This window comes from Engystomops pustulosus, chromosome 6 (assembly GCF_040894005.1).
Source record: "Engystomops pustulosus chromosome 6, aEngPut4.maternal, whole genome shotgun sequence".
NCBI lineage: Eukaryota > Metazoa > Chordata > Amphibia > Anura > Leptodactylidae > Engystomops > Engystomops pustulosus.
The window spans coordinates 70609046-70626561 of NC_092416.1; the positions used below are offsets into that span (position 1 = coordinate 70609046).

A 17516-nucleotide genomic window follows, 5' to 3' on the forward strand; every position below is an offset into this window, starting at 1 on the left:
ACTATGGTGCATCTCCTAGGTAAATTACTGTGACATCACTATGGTGCCTCTCCCAGGTACATTACTGTGACATCTCTATGGTGCATCTCCCAGGTACATTACTGTGACATCACTTTAATGCATCTCCCAGGTACATTACTGTGACAACACTATGGTGCATCTCCCAGGTACATTACTGTGACAACACTATGGTGCATCTCCCAGGTACATTACTGTGACATCACTATGGTGCATCTCCCAGGTACATTACTGTGACATCACTATGGTGCATCTCCCAGGTACATTACTGTGACATCACTATGGTGTATCTCCCAGGTACATTACTGTGACATCACTATGGTGTATCTCCCATGTACATTACAGTGACATCACTATGGTGCATCTCGCAGGTACATTACGTTGACATCACTATGGTGCATCTTCTAGGTATATTACTGTGACATCACTATGGTGCATCTCCCAGGTACATTACTGTGCCATCACTATGGTGCATCTCCCAGGTACATTACTGTGACATCACTATGGTGCATCTCCCAGGTACATTACTGTGACATTACTATAGTGCTTCTTTCAGGTACATTACTGTGACATCACTATGGTGCATCTCTCAGGTACATTACTGTGACATCACTATTGTGCATCTCTCAGCTACATTACTGTGACATAACTATGGTGCATCTCCCAGGTACATTACGTTGACATCACTATGGTGCTTCCCCCAGGTAAATTACTGTGACATCACTATGGTGCATCTCCCAGGTACATTACTGTGACATCACTATGGTGCATCTCCCAGGTACATTACTGTGACATCACTATGGTGCATCTCCTAGGTACATTACTGTGACATTACTATGGTGCATCTTCCAAGTACAGTACTGTGACATCACTATGGTGCATCTCCCAGGTACATTACTGTGACATCACTATAGTGCATCTCCTAGGTATATTACTGTGACATCACTATGGTGCATCTCTCAGGTACATTACTGTGACATCACTATGGTGCATCTCCCAGGTACATTACTGTGACATCACTATGGTGCATCTCCTAGGAACATTACTGTGACATCACTATGGTGCATCTTCCAAGTACAGTACTGTGACATCACTATGGTGCATCTCCCAGGTACATTACTGTGACATCACTATAGTGCATCTCCTAGGTATATTACTTTGACATCACTATGGTGCATCTCTCAGGTACATTACTGTGACATCACTATGGTGCATCTCCCAGGTACATTACTGTGACATCACTATGGTGCATCTTCAGGGACATTACTGTGACATCACTATGGTGCATCTCCCAGGTACATTACTTTGACATCACTATGGTGCATCTCCCAGGTACATTACTGTGACATAACTATGGTGCATCTCCCAGGTACATTACTGTGACATCACTATGGTGCATCTTCAGGGACATTACTGTGACATCACTATGGTGCCTCTCCCAGGTACATTACTTTGACATCACTATGGTGCATCTCCCAGGTACATTACTGTGACATCACTATGGTGCATCTCCCAGGTACATTACTGTGACATCACTATGGTGCATCTCCCAGGTACATTACTGTGACATCACTATGGTGCCTCTCCCAGGTACATTACTGTGATATCAATATGGTGCGTCTCCCAGGTACATTACTCTAACATCACTATGTTTCATATCCCAGGTACAATACTGTGACATCACTATGGTGCATCTCCTAGGTAAATTACTGTGACATCACTATAGTGCATCTCCTAGGTACAATACTGTGACATCCCTATGGTGCATCTCCATGGTACATTACTGTGACATCACTATGGTGCATCTCCCAGGTACATTACTGTGACATCACTATGGTGCCTCTCCCAGGTACATTACTGTGACATCTCTATGGCGCATTTCCTAAGTAAATTACTGTGACATCACTATGGTGCATTTCCCAGGTACATTACTGTGACATCACTATGGTGCATCTCCATGGTACATTACTGTGACATCACTATGGTGCCTCTCCCAGGTACATCACTGTGACATCTCTATGGTGCATTTCCTAGGTAAATTACTGTGACATCACTATGGTGCATCTCCCAGGTACATTACTGTGACATCACTATGGTGCCTCTCCCAGGTACATTACTGTGACATCTCTATGGTGCATTTCCTAAGTAAATTACTGTGACATCACTATGGTGCATTTCCCAGGTACATTACTGTGACATCACTATGGTGCATCTCCAAGGTACATTACTGTGACATCACCATAGTGCATCTCCCAGGTACATTACTGTGACATCACTTTAATGCATCTCCCAGGTACATTACTGTGACATCACTATGGTGCATCTCCCAGGTACATTACTGTGACATCACTATGGTGCATCTCCCAGGTACAATACTGTGACATCACTATGGTGCATCTCCCAGGTACATTACTGTGACATCACTATGGTGCATCTCCCAGGTACATTACTGTGACATCACTATGGTGCATCTTCCAGGTACATTACTGTGACATCACTATGGTGCATCTCTCAGGTACATTACTGTGACATCACTATAGTGGATCTCTCAGATACTTTACTGTGACATAACTATGGTGCATCTCCCAGGTACATTACGTTGACATCACTATGGTGCTTCCCCCAGGTAAATTACTGTGACATCACTATGGTGCATCTGCCAGGTACATTACTGTGACATCACTATGGTTCATCTCCCAGGTACATTACTGTGACATCACTATGGTGCATCTCCCAGGTACATTACTGTGACATCACTATGGTGCATCTCCCAGGTACATTACTGTGACATCACTATGGTGCATCTCCCAGGTACATTACTGTGACATCACTATGGTGCATCTCTAAAGTACACTACTGTGACATCACTATGGTGCATCTCCATGGTACATTACTGTGACATCACTATGGTGCATCTCCCAGGTACATTACTGTGACATCACTATGGTGCATCTCTAAAGTACATTACTGTGACATCACTATGGTGCATCTCCCAGGTACATTACTGTGACATCTCTATGGTGCATATCCCAGGTACATTACTGTGACAACACTATGGTGCATCTCCCAGGTACATTACTGTGACATCACTATGGTGCATCTTCAGGGACATTACTGTGACATCACTATGGTGCATCTCCCAGGTACATTACTTTGACATCACTATGGTGCATCTCCCAGGTACATTACAGTGACATCACTATGGTGCATCTCCCAGGTACATTACTGTGACATCACTATGGTGCATCTCCCAGGTACATTACTGTGACATCACTATGGTAAATCTCCCAGGTACATTACCTTGACATCACTATGGTGCATCTTCTAGGTACATTACTGTGACATCACTATGGCGCATCTCCCAGGTACAGTACTGTGACATCACTATGCTGCATCTTCCAGGTACATTACTGTGACATCACTATGCTGCATCTTCCAGGTACATTACTGTGACATCACTATGGTGCATCTCCCAGGTACATTACTGTGACATCACTTTGGTTCATCTCCCAGGTACGTTACTGTGACATCACTATAGTGCATCTACCAGGTACATTACTGTGACATCACTATATTGCATTTCCAAGGTACATTACTGTGACATCACTATGGTGCATCTCCCAGGTACATTACTGTGACATCACTATAGTGCATCTCCCAGGTACATTACTGTGACATCACTATTGTGCATCTCTAAGGTACATTACTGTGACATCACTATGGTACATCTCCAAGGTACATTACTGTGACATCACTATAGTGCATCTCCCAGGTACATTACTGTGACATCACTATTGTGCATCTCTAAGGTACATTACTGTGACATCACTATGGTGCATCTCCAAGGTACATTACTGTGACATCACTATGGTGCATCTCCCAGGTACATTACTGTGACATCACTATGGTGCATCTCCATACCTCCCAACATTTGTGAAAGGGAAAGAGCGACAAAATGGCGGAATGCGTAGCGTGCCGCGGCAATCCCCCTAAGCCACACTCCCAATCACTCCCGGGCCACGCCCCAAATTTTAGCCATATTATAATAATAAAAATTATCTCAATTTAAAAAAAAAAAAAATGAACCTCATTGGGATTAGAACCCAGGATCTGCAGTGTCCATCTACAATAATGACACAGTGCCTCAACCAACTGAGTTATAACCTCTGTGTAGAATTTTGGTAACTAAGAACTATGACTACTGTTACAATGTGACAGATTTAATGCTTTGGTATATAGGGAGGGATCTTCTCAGAGATTATTGTAATTATTGAGACTATTATTATTATTATGGAGATTATTATTATTATTGAGATGATTATTATTATTTTTACTATTATTAATAATCATCTCCATAATAATAAAAATAATAAAATTTATAATAATAATAATAGTTTCAATAATTAACATAAATAACCTCTGAGAAGATCCCTCCCTATATATCAATGCATTAGTCTGTGTCACAGTGTAACACTGGCAGATAACACTTCTTAGTTACCAGAAATCCTAAGCTCAGCATCACTGGGCTTATAGCTCAGTTAGTTACAGCTCCTGTCTGCCTTGCAGAGGTTCCCAGGTTCCAATCTCAGCCTGGGCACAACTTTATTTAATTTAACTAAATAAAGTGCTTGTGTCTGGGGAAGCCCTGGAGACCATATATGGGCAGATGGTGATCTGAACACCTGAGTGAAGTTGGCCCCCCCCCACCTTGTTCAAATCAAACAAAATTGGTGTCAAACGTTTGTGCAGCAGAAATTTTTGTTTGTGCCGCTATCGTTTTTGAGATTTTTATGAATGTTTCCAGAGGTCATCAGAGGTCAACCAGCCCCCCCCCCCACATTGCCCAAATCAACCAAAACTGGTGCCGAACAATTCTGCTACGTTTGTGCTGGTTTGTGCTGCTCACATTTTTGTTTGTGCTGCTTTTGTTTTGAATATATGAACAAAAAATGAAAGTTCAAAAGTTCAAGCAGCCCCCCCACATTAACCGAATCAAACAAAACTGGTGTCAAACGTTAGTGCTACGTTTGTGCTGGTTTGTGCAGCAAAAATTTTTGTTTGTGCCGCTTTAGTTTTTAAGGTATGTTCAGGTGTTCGAGGTGTTTAGGATGAACTGGTAAAAAACTAACCTAGTGACACTTCCCTGGTTTGATCACCAGGGGGAGCTAGCAAACACATTGTACTTTGGAAGAAATGAACTCTAATGACCTCTGCAAAAAAGTATGAATATATTAAAAATGATAGCGGCACAAATGAAATTTTTTGCTGCACAAACCAGCACAAACATAGCACTAATGTTTGACACCAGTTTTGTTTGATTTGGTTAATGTGGGGGGGCTGGTTGAACTTTTGAACTTTAATTTTTTGTTCACATATTCAAAACAAAAGCAGCACAAACAAAAATTTGAGCAACACAAACCAGCACAAACGTAGCAGAATTGTTCGGTCCTAGTTTTGTTTCATTTGGGCAATGTGGGGCGGCTTGTTGACCTCTGATGACCTCTGGAAACTTTCATTAAAATCTTAAAAACGATAGCGGCACAAATGAAAATTTCTGCTGCACAAACCAGCACAAACGTAGCATAAACGTTTGACACCAATTTTGCTTGATTTGAACAAGGTGGGGGGGCCAACTTCACTCAGGTGATCTGAACCTGATGACGTGGTCCCTGCTCTCCGGCTAAGCCGACACTGCTCTGAAAAGGATTCCCTGCCCGATGTCTGTAGAAGCCATTCTGTACTGTGAGTTCAGGCTTTCAAAGCATTTACTATGCGGACACAGCGGGACCTGGGGAGAAAATCCGTGACAATCTCATAGCTGCCCGTGACGCGGGGCAGAGGTAAGAAAAACGGGACTTTCCTGGCAAAATCGGGACGGTTGGGAGCTATGAAGTTGTTATAGCAGGGGTAGCCCCAGGTTGCTAGACATAGTTTGACCTAACCTGTAAAAACATCCTAAACAAATAATGAAAGAACATTTACGTTGGTAACTAGAGATGAGCGAGTATACTCGTCGGAGCTTGATGCTCGTTCAAGGGTTAGCGTACTCGAAACGGCTCATTGCTCGGACGAGTATTTCACCTGCTCGATAACGAGCTTTCACTTAAAGTGTTACCGTCATTTCAAAAAACTTTTGATATGTTGTAGGGCTGGTAATTTTAAGCCCTTTTGCAATTGGATTAGTTACCCGAATCTTGCTCCTTCCTCTTGTGTTCTGCAGACTTCCCCTAGATGGCAGTGACTGCCCAGATAGCTGTTACTATGGACATTCCGTCTTCATAAAGAAGACTACGGAACAGGAGACTCGCCCCCTCCCCCTGCACACAGCTGATCACCTCATGGCTCAGTGCTGCAGCAGTCATGTGCAGGGAGAAGCCCAAACTAATGTAATAACCAAGCACCTTCATCTTCTCTCTCCTCAGCTTTCCCTACACTTGTGTATAACAGATAATCCACACAGACAGAAACATAGATAGATAGATAGATAGATAGATAGATAGATAGATAGATAGATAGATAGATAGATAGTCCCAACAAAATAGGCAGCACTGCAAGGTTGTAGTAAAAAATGGAGGGTGAAGCTTTATTCCATGGCAACGTTTCGGTGGTTTAATCCACCTTTTTCTTTTTTCTAGATAGATAGATAAATAGATAGATGATTGATAGATAGATAGATAGCTATGACATAGATAGATAGATATTACATAGATAGCTATGCTCTCATTGGTCAGCAGGCGCTCGTGATGAGGTGACAGGAGGAAGCCCCGCCCTCCATCTTGCTGATTGTAGTTATTTGAGAGCTGGAAACCCTGGTTGCTATGGGCCAAAAAAGGTACTAAATGAGAACCGAGAGGCAAAATATTTTGAGGAATGATTCCCAGGGACACCTGGAGCAGAATTATGTATTTTAGTTTTTTTTTGTTCAGAATGACGGTTACACTTTAAGGAAACAAAGTGAAGAACAGTGAAGAACACAGTGAAAACAGTGAACACAGGATCATTTAAGTGAAGAACACATTGCAGATGTTCCGTACATCTGCTAACTTATCAGAAGACATTAGTGCCGAATGGTGTTCTTCACAATAGTATGTGAAGAACAATATGTGTAAAGAACACATTGCAGATGTATGGAAACATCAGCAATGTGTTCTTCAGTGTTCTTTCAATGTGTTCTTTCAGTGAAAAATGCTCGAGTCTCCCCTTGACTTCACTGGGGTTTGTTATTAGATACGAGCACTAACTAATGTATAAAACAGCAGATTATCAAGGTTTTGTAATATGTACAGAATTATTCAATAATTTGCAACTCACGTCTCTTTCACGTGAACTTATGCATACATCCGCACGGAGGGAGGAGTGTGGCAAAACCGTATGTACAGGGAAAGATAGAGCTCTGTCTTTTTCTCGTGTACGATACTATATACTGGGCAAAATGGCATTTCAAATGGATGGACGTATTGCCAATTGAAACGCATGTGGTTGTATGCTACCAGTACCGCAACTGTATGACGCGGGTAGAATACAACTGGAAAAAATGGTAATGTGAAAGAGGCCTATTTCTGGAAAAAAAAATCCATGTCTCCCAAAATAATAGGCTCTTTAAGCTCCTGACAAACTGGTCAAAATGGCTTGAACACTCCTAAAAGTTTTTTTTTTTAATTCTCTCCACAAACAACCCGCATTAGAGACCATAAACCACTGGTCCATGATGATCTGTAGTTGGTATAGGGTTCTCGGGGCTTGTCTAAAGGGACCACCTTGAGGATCTCATTGCATACTGGTCATCCTGTGACTTGTTATCTTCATAATTCACTAGCTCTCTTTTCTGCAGTCTGTATCTGAACTCTGGGGGCTGCTCCCCCTCTCCAAAGCACTTCTGTTTAATCAAACTCATCAGTAAGCCTTTTCCCATCTTGTTAGTAAGATGGAATTCAGCACAGATTTTAGCATGAAAAGCAGAAAGAAGGGAAGATAATAAGACCCAAAGTTGTCAAGGCATCGTTTGACCTCATAAAACAAATTACAAAGTCCTATTTTGTATTATAAGTTTGTTGAAAGTTAGTGACCAATTAAGGACATAAGTGGTAGGCATAGAAGAGATCTCTTCCTTATACTGAGTTATACGGTTGTGAATAAGTAAGAAAGGAAAATAAATCTTCATTATGCCCATTTCACTTCTCCAAGTGTCTCCAGGACCCACTTGGATAAGTACTCTATTAATATATGCAGTCTATCTATTTGCATAACCTACTCATTAACCGTCTAGAGACTGATTAGGTTTTCTGCATTGTAGGCATCCTGACAATTTAACGCTAGAGGCAATAGCTAATAAAGTTACAAACTGACAAAGCAAACAACGTATAGCAGTAAACACACAGGATGATAGAGAGGAGGGGACATTAATGTTCCACATAACAAGATTTGTGTTCATTAATGTTGCCATAATTGTACTATCATGGACTGTGCGTGATCATGGACTCGCCCAGTCTCTTCTGTTATAATCCTATGTCATCAGCAATCTCATCCATTTATCAAGAGAAGAGTTTTAATAAGTGGAGGAATCTTTTTTTCCTGTTTGTTTGACTCATACATTACTGGAAAAGGGTTAGTTATAATAAAAGTGTGTCTCTGGTAACAAACGTAATATCAGGGATATATTAAAGAGGAAGCAGATGGTTGTTTCATATTGGTGATGGCATTTGCTGCCAGAGGGTCGGATGCTTTAATAACTTCAAGTTTAATAAAATCTATTCTTTATTGTTTGATTTCATAAGCTCAGTATTCTTTTTAAAGATCCCCTCAAAATATATAATAGACATATATTTAAGTGATAAAACTCTAGATGCATGTGGCCACCACTAGGGGGAACCAAAGAACTTACTGTATACAGGTGTATTATTTAAGTATGCACTCAGCTCTATCTACTGCAGGTAGTCTGAATTTTTCCTTTTTACCTCTATGTCTACGTAGATGTTTTGAGAAAGATAATGCTCCAATCTCTATACAACTATTTTAATGGACTTATTTGAAGGTTCCCATTCCAATTATTCTAATGAAATAACTTTCATTTTGCGCTGAAATTGTGGTTATGTTAATTAAATTGTGTCAGTCTTGTGCATCGTTCATCCTGGTAAATTGCTTCCATTATGCATCTGACAGACAGCTGGGAATTGAATTTCATTAGTAACCAGGGGATGTAGGAATACTAAGATATACCTTATTGGGACAGTCTGTCATTGCTAGAAATTTGGGTAAGTTTACCACTTAATTTTTGCATCACCACTTTTCAAGTAGCATACTCTTTTAATTTTTGGTCTATATAAGTTATTGAGAGCTTGTTTTTTTCTGGGACATGTGCTTTACAATACTGACTTCCAGAATTTAAAGGGTTAAAACCCACAATCGGAGCTCACTCTGACCCCGGGTGTTACACAAGGGATGTCAGCGGTACAGCTAGATTCTGTTAGTGCTTCTACACCAGAAGCTGTAGAAGCCCTGAAAAATGCCTCCCTATATATGTCATTACCTTGTCGGCCACAGTGTAGACTGGTCTTGTAACGATGTGAAGCAATTTCAGTGACAGCCTTACATTAAAGGGGTATTCCAGGAATCAGCATAATTCATATACAAGTGGGCACTCAAAATATAAGATAATGTGTAATTAGTTGTTATTTAAAATTTTGCTTCCCTTAGCAGAAAATGTTGGTGACATACACTGTAATGAAGAATTAAAATGCTACTGGCCCTTTAATCAGTCTGTTAATTTCCTCCGCGCGATCCGCTGCAGGACAGAAGATGGCTGCTGGTCACATGTCCACATCACATGTCCTGCAGCTCCCTGGGAAGGTCATGTGATCACCACTTTTTGGCTGTAGTCGGTTGGTTGCAGTGCATCCAGTATGGCCAGTGTTGTGATAATAGCAGTTACACATCATTACTATGGTAACAGAGCAGGACAGTCTGTTACATCATCACTGGGAGCAGAGCATAAGAGAGAGGAGGAGTTACTGAGAACTAAAGGATCATGGAACTTGTAGTTTCCAGTGGCGGCCATCTTAGTGATAACTCCACCTACTTTAGAGAGGCCATAAATTTTGTAAATCATAAAATCAAATGATTTAAGCTCCGTTTTGTGACTAATGACATTGAGTATTGTTGTATTCATTTATTTATATCATTAAGGGTTTTTGTGTCAGACGTTCATATTCCCGGAATACCCCTTTAAGTTAATACTGATGGAGCAAGACAAAGCATAAACTGGGAAAGGTGGGTGGATCATTCATGGAGCTTAGATCTAATGTCTTGATAAATTCACCTGATGTAAGAGACCAGGCCCTGTCATTCTCCATGCTAGGGGGAAACATAATTTCATTGAGCGATTGTACTTTTTCCTCTTTTATTGTTGATTATTTAATAAAAAATAAAGAAAAATCCAAAATATTCATCCTCTTTCTGAAATCTTCAGATGATACTGGCACAAAAGAAAAGCTATAAATTCAGCTGCAGCTTTCTCTATCTGTAAGAAGCTGATAACACTTTTCCAGTGATGAGGTTTAGCATTTTTCTGCTCAATTTTCATACTTAAAGGGGTGTTCCCATTTCAGGAAATAAATATTATTGTTGGTATAAAGAAAGTTATACAATTTTCCATTACGTTTTCTGTATAAATTCCTCATTGTTTTTGAGATCTCTGCTTGCTGTCTTTCTATAGAAAACTTCTACTTCCAGTGCTTAGAAATACATCCATGGTCATGTGATGGACAGGCAGCTGCATGAGACAGAAAGTAATTAGGGCCGTGTGTTACTAATGGCTCCAGTACCTGCATTTCCATCATGGACAGATTTCTATCCACTGGAAGTAAACATAAAACTTTTCCAGTCTGGCCAGCGGTGACAAGCAGGCTGGCGGTATCCTGGGGGTACTGGCTGGATGTATTCTGGGGGGACTGGCTGGCTCTATACGGAAGGGGGGGGGGGCGTTGGGGTTTCCTGGCTTTATACTGGTGGGGCACATAAAAATAATAAACGCTGTTCTCACCTTTCCGGGGAGCTGGATGTATACTGAGGGGGAGCTGGCTGGCAGTATACTGAGGGGGAGCTGCCTGGCTGTATACTGACGGGGGCAGGCTGGCCGTATACTGAAGCGGACTGGCTGGCTCTATACTGAGGGGGGCTGGCAGGCTGTATACTGAGGGGGCAGGCTGGCTGTACACTACATGGGGGCAGGTTGGCGGTATACTACATGGGGGATGGCTGGCTGTATACTGAGGGGGGCAGGCTGGCTGAATACTGAGGGGGGGCTGGATGGCTTTATACTGAGGGGGGGCTGGCTGTACACTGAGGGGGGGTCTGTCTGTATACTGAGGGGGGGGCTAGCTTGTTTTATATTGAGGGGCAAAGGCTAGCTGTATTCTGGGGGGACTGGCTGCCTCTATACGGGGAGGGGGGGAGGCTTCCTGGCTTTATACTGGTGGGGCTGGCTGTATACTGGGGGGAGGGACTGGCTGTATACTGTGGGGACTGGATGGCTATATATTGGGAGACTGGCTATATACAGGCGGCTAACTGGCTGTGTTATATTGCATAGTAGTAGTAAAAGTAATTATATTTCTGTACATTCGGGGCAGTATTCTAGTAGTTATATTCTTGTACATAGGGGGCAGTATTATAGTAGTTAAATTCTTGTACATAGGAACAGTATTATAATAGCAATATTCTTGTACATAGGGGCAGTATTCTAGTAGTTATATTCTTGTTCATAGGGGGCAGTATAATAGTAGTTATATTCTTGTACATAGTGGCAGTATAATAGTAGTTATATTCTTGTACATAGTGGCAGTATTATAGTAGTTATGGTGCAAAAGAGGAAATTCCATCGGCATCAGGCAAAAATGAGTAAAATATAGAAAAAAGTTTATTATTCGAAAAAACATGATAAAATGTGATCACAAGGACGAAAAGCGGTAACGCGTTTCAGACCTCACTCATGGGTCCTTAGTCCCCGAGATTGGACCGGGTTCCTCCCCATCGTTGCACGGCCTCTACTCGGAGCTTCTGACCTGGTGAGCTGACACTCCTTTTTTTCTCCCTATTTTTTTCATTATAGTAGTTATATTCTTGTACATAGGGGCGCTATTATTGGAGCTCTATTCTTGTACATGGGGGGCGGTATTTTAGTAGTTATATTCTTGTACATGGGGGACAGTATTATAGTAGTTATATTCTTGTACATAGGGGCAGTATTATAGAAGTTATATTTTTGTACATAGGGGGCAGTATTATAGTAGTTATAAGCTTGTACATAGGGGCAGTATTATAGCAGTTATATTCTTGTACATAGGGGCAGTATTATAGTAGTTATATTCCTGTACATAGGGGGCAGTATTATAGTAGTTATATTCCTTTACATAGGGGCAGTATTATACGTAGTAGTTATATTCTTGTACATAGAGACAATGTATTTATATACACTCACCGGCCACTTTATTAGGTACACCTGTCCAACTGCTCGTTAACACTTAATTTCTAATCAGCCAATCACATGGCGGCAACTCAGTGCATTTAGGCATGTAGACATGGTCAAGACAATCTCCTGCAGTTCAAATCGAGCATCAGTATGGGGAAGAAAGGTGATTTGAGTGCCTTTGAACGTGGCATGGTTGTTGGTGCCATAAGGGCTGGTCTGAGTATTTCAGAAACTGCTGATCTACTGGGATTTTCACGCACAACCATCTCTAGGGTTTACAGAGAATGGTCCGAAAAAGAAAAAACATCCAGTGAGCGGCAGTTCTGTGGGTGGAAATGCCGTGTTGATGCCAGAGGTCAGAGGAGAATGGGCAGACTGGTTCGAGCTGATAGAAAGGCAACAGTGACTCAAATCGCCACCCGTTACAACCAAGGTAGGCAGAAGAGCATCTCTGAACGCACAGTACGTCGAACTTTGAGGCAGATGGGCTACAGCAGCAGAAGACCACACCGGGTGCCACTCCTTTCAGCTAAGAACAGGAAACTGAGGCTACAATTTGCACAAGCTCATCGAAATTGGACAGTAGAAGATTGGATAAACGTTGCCTGGTCTGATGAGTCTCGATTTCTTCTGCGACATTCGGATGGTAGGGTCAGAATTTGGCGTCAACAACATGAAAGCATGGATCCATCCTGCCTTGTATCAACGGTTCAGGCTGGTGGTGGTGGTGTCATGGTGTGGGGAATATTTTCTTGGCACTCTTTGGGCCCCTTGGTACCAATTGAGCATCGTTGCAACGCCACAGCCTACCTGACTATTGTTGCTGACCATGTCCATCCCTTTATGACCACAATGTACCCAACATCTGATGGCTACTTTCAGCAGGATAATGCGCCATGTCATAAAGCTGGAATCATCTCATGACAATGAGTTCACTGTACTGAAATGGCTTCCACAGTCACCAGATCTCAATCCAATAGAGCATCTTCGGGATGTGGTGGAACGGGAGATTCGCATCATGGATGTGCAGCCGACAAATCTGCGGCAACTGTGTGATGCCATCATGTCAATAGGGACCAAAATCTCTGAGGAATGCCTCCAGCACCTTGTTGAATCTATGCCACGAAGAACTGAGGCAGTTCTGAAGGCAAAAGGGGGTCCAACCTGTTACTAGAATGTTGTACCTAATAAAGTGGCCGGTGATTGTAAGTCAGTATTAAGTTGTGTTCTTTTTAAAAAGAAGCTGTATTCCTGTATAAGGGAGGCAGTATGAGTCTCTTTCTCTGCGCTGTACATGTTGATTTAGAGCATCTTTCAACAGTTTGTGTGGAGTTTAGTAGCTCCACCCACATCACATGGCCACACCTACTTGTTTTTACTCCGCCCACAGAATGGGGCCACTTAAAGTTTTTTACAGGGCCACTTTGAATTCCCAGTTCGCCCCTGCTGATAGGTAAGTTATAATGAAGAGACTTGTACTGTTCCTGTTATATGTGTTTGTCCACTCCCAGTTTTGGCTCAGAATAACTGATCAAGGGCGTAACTACAGTGGTATCAGCTGCTATGGGACCCACAGTGTCAGACGGGCCCCTCATCTCACCTGACACAAAAGAATGGAGGATATGCACCGTTATATACATATTATGCTGCTCAGTGTACTGTATAATATTTATATAGCATATGTGTCATGTATATATGTGTGTGTATCTGCGCTGTGTATATGCTGTATGTGTATATGGTGTATGGTGAGTATATACTGTTTGTGTGTATATATGTTGTACCTTTGTATATGGTAGTGTATGTGTGTGTGTGTATATGTGATGTGTATATACTCTATATGTGTGTCTATGTGTGTAAGAGTATATAAATGTGTGTGTATATATGTATGTAATATGTATAATTATAAGAGGGAATGGGGGACCCCATTCAGAATTCTGCCATGGGGCCCTCCCTGCCTTGCCTAGTTACGCCCCTGTAACTGATGTAAATAATTAAATAATTGGAGACATAGCAGAGATGTGAACTGGCCCTTGCCATAGAAATCCACTCTGTGTATTATCTAAGTAGTAAATCTAGATCATGGCAGTTCTTCTTGGTTTGGAAATAGAATCTACAACAGAGAAACTTACTAGCACTAAAGGTTTATGGGCAGTGATGAGTGGACCTGAACTGCAGTATTCGGTTCTGTATTAAACATTGTAGGTTCAGGCCCCAAAGAGAACATCAAAGAGATACTTTCCAAAATTTCTGGTGGTGTCTGGTGGCACCACTCGTAGGTGTTACCAGTGGGTGTAGGGTGTGGGCCGAACTTTTCAGGGACTTTCTATTAGTATCCATGGTGATCTATATCAGTAAAAGGTCTAAAATCATTTATCTTGTAATTTAGGGTAAAACAAACATCCCTAAAGGTGAATAGTATTAAAATAGTTAGCAGGGATTAGCAGTGTGGGCACCATAGACCATAACACCACTAGTACATAACAGATACAGTGACCTGACATGTCTGGTGTGTTGGGCTGGACAAAATGAAACAAAATAGTGATAATATACAGCATTCCAGTTAATAAAGCTCTTCTAAGTTCCAACTAAGGTTTTACATTTTGGTCCCTTTAAATAGAAAACATAACTACAAACATGGAGACAACTTTATTGTTACATTTACAAATTACAACATACAACATTCATGGAATACACAAAATATTTTTTTTCTCATGGATCTTTCAAAATGTGACCATTCTGTTTGGCTTGAAAAAAAGATGGCACCCGGGTGATTGCACAAGCAAATTGGGCACAGTGTTGGTTGTGGAGTAGAATAACAACAAGCGCATAAAATTCTCAGATATGTTTAATCTGTAAGGAGATAGAAGAAGAGAGGTGAAGTAAATAACAATATTATTACTGCATTTGCTGCTAAAAAATATACAGAAACATTGTATAAAGGAGCATTGGAATCGCCTGTAATGGAATCTACATAGCATACTGTACCCAGCATTGCTTCATAACTGTGCTCAATTTGACATGTTAAACCTCCTACATCCTCTTCTGTGGGTGGTCTATCCTAAATGGTGTTCTCCTTGGATATTAAATCTACTCATGACCCAGCGTTTAACCCTTCCCAGCAGGGGCAGCTGTGGGGCACTGCGTGGTGTCAGCACCCTGGACAGCGGTAATTACTCAGCTCTTCCTGCCAGGCTGTCACTTATGACTAAAGAGGAAAAAATCAAACACAAAGCCTATGAGCGATCAAGGAAACAGTAGAGATAAAAAAAAATCTAGAGGTTATGTAATGGAAGTATTGTAGTATACCAATAAACTAGATGCCACTGCCCAGTTATCATCCCTATCCTATTCCGTATGTATAGTCACCATTGTAATATAATAAGCTTAAATTATCAACATATAACTACAATATTTCCTGACAAAATTGTAACATTAAAGGTGCCCCCACAAAATATAGCAGTGGGCTTATGTTTCTGCCACAACCCCCTGAGTGCTGCTGGCTGTTTAAGAAAAGGCAGGACATTTTATACCAACTCACCAGTAAACCTCAGCATCCCAGACCACTGAGTGATCCGATCCTGTCCAGCTTGACTCCAAAGCATCCCCTATTAAATCCCTTCTTGCTCCTCTGCCGGAGTCTTCTGGAAGCACCTGCTGGGTCACTGAGCAGCTGCTGCAGGGTGATTTCGTTTAAGTGGGAGCCTTCCATTTGGTCAACCCTGTTTTTGTTCCACTGATTTTCAGGGCTTAATTGGTCCAGTGAGTCAGTGGGTACCAGCTCCCCATGATCAGCTTCATCTGACGCATAGGAGCGGTCAAAGTTTTCCTCCAGTAACCTGGACAAACTCTAGAAAAGCAAATGGTTAACATCTGGTAACATAACCACTGTATCCTATACAGATGTAGCAGAGCTGACTGTGTTATCTACCGATGTTGCAGGTACAAAATAGCAGCTTGTTTATCAATAGCTCTAGATCACTAGTAGCTGGGTCAACTAGTGCATCACACAAACAGCCCTGCTACATCTACAGAAACAACGTTTGAACAGAAGATAACATATAACTAAAAGTTTAAGTGTGTTATTGTGAAGAAAAATGATCATGGTTGTCTCATCAGTTGTCATATAGGGACAAATTACAGTGTATGGAAATAATTTTCAACCTGCGACAAACTACTACTCTCAGCATGCCATTTGTCAGTTCACAGCAAGTTACAAGCTACAGGTGGGACAGTATAGGGAGTACCTATCTCATAATCTTCATTTGGGAAATGATGCCTTGTATATCCTATATGATGCCTATAACATGCCTTAACATGGTGAAGCAGTGCATGGATCTCACCTGCAGGCTGCTCATCGGTTTGGCTCTCACTTGTTCCTTGCAGAAAATGAGGATCATGAGCAATCCAAGGCAGGCACTACGCTTGTAATACATCTCCCTGCTTCTCCTGCCCTGGTGGAGTCTTGTATGCTTCCTTCCAGGACTGTGCTATAGTCCTCTCCTTATATCTCATGCCACACCAGGGATGCCAGCCCACTCACACTCTACCCATTGGCTGCGGATCTTTTTCTGAATATCTGATACAGATTTCCAGATTTTCTATGGATTGTATCAGTTAAGTGTCTTGTAAGGGTTAATCATTATTCGGGAGAGTGAGGGACAGGTTTAATCTTGCCTTTAAATTTTCTGTTCTCTTCAATATGTTCTCTTTGCAATTTCACTTCATTTCAATCCCCTTTCGATTTCCCCTGTTCTTTCCTTAGAAGAGTTTACAGATTAAGTAACCTTAGAGATTAACGTATAAACCTTTACTATAGTCTTTTATTAACCCCCAAATAATTTCCCTACTGTATGGGCGTCATTTAGAAGCGAAATGATGTCTATTAAACCAGCCCTCTCTATCCAGAGGCAAGACACACAACATAAGGCCAATGTTAAACTACCATGAAAACTAATGGATCATTTGGTCCCTGCCGTGTCCTTTACTCTTTTCTCTAAAGTGGAAGACTGTGATTCCATCCTGTGATTCTCCA

General features: G+C 41.6%; 1 protein-coding gene across 1 annotated transcript; it reads right to left on the reverse strand.

Moving 5' to 3' along the window:
• Positions 1-15111: 15111 nt before the first annotated feature.
• On the reverse strand, positions 15112-16983 carry LOC140065778 (C-type natriuretic peptide 1-like). The gene is made up of 3 exons (XM_072113352.1): positions 16825-16983; positions 16023-16331; positions 15112-15334 (listed from the first exon to the last, which is right to left on the reverse strand). Exons 1-2 carry the CDS (start codon positions 16915-16917, stop codon positions 16032-16034), a joined length of 393 nt encoding a protein of 130 aa, XP_071969453.1. The 5' UTR covers positions 16918-16983; the 3' UTR covers positions 15112-15334; positions 16023-16031.
• Positions 16984-17516: the final 533 nt, after the last annotated feature.

Excerpts from the sequence above, each read along its gene's own strand:
- LOC140065778 (XM_072113352.1), bottom strand. The coding sequence starts at position 16,917 with ATGTATTACAAGCGTAGTGCCTGCCTTGGATTGCTCATGATCCTCATT. Across the intron at positions 16,332-16,824 it reads AACCGATGAGCAGCCTGCAG|AGTTTGTCCAGGTTACTGGA; the intron begins GTGAGATCCATG and ends TTGCTTTTCTAG.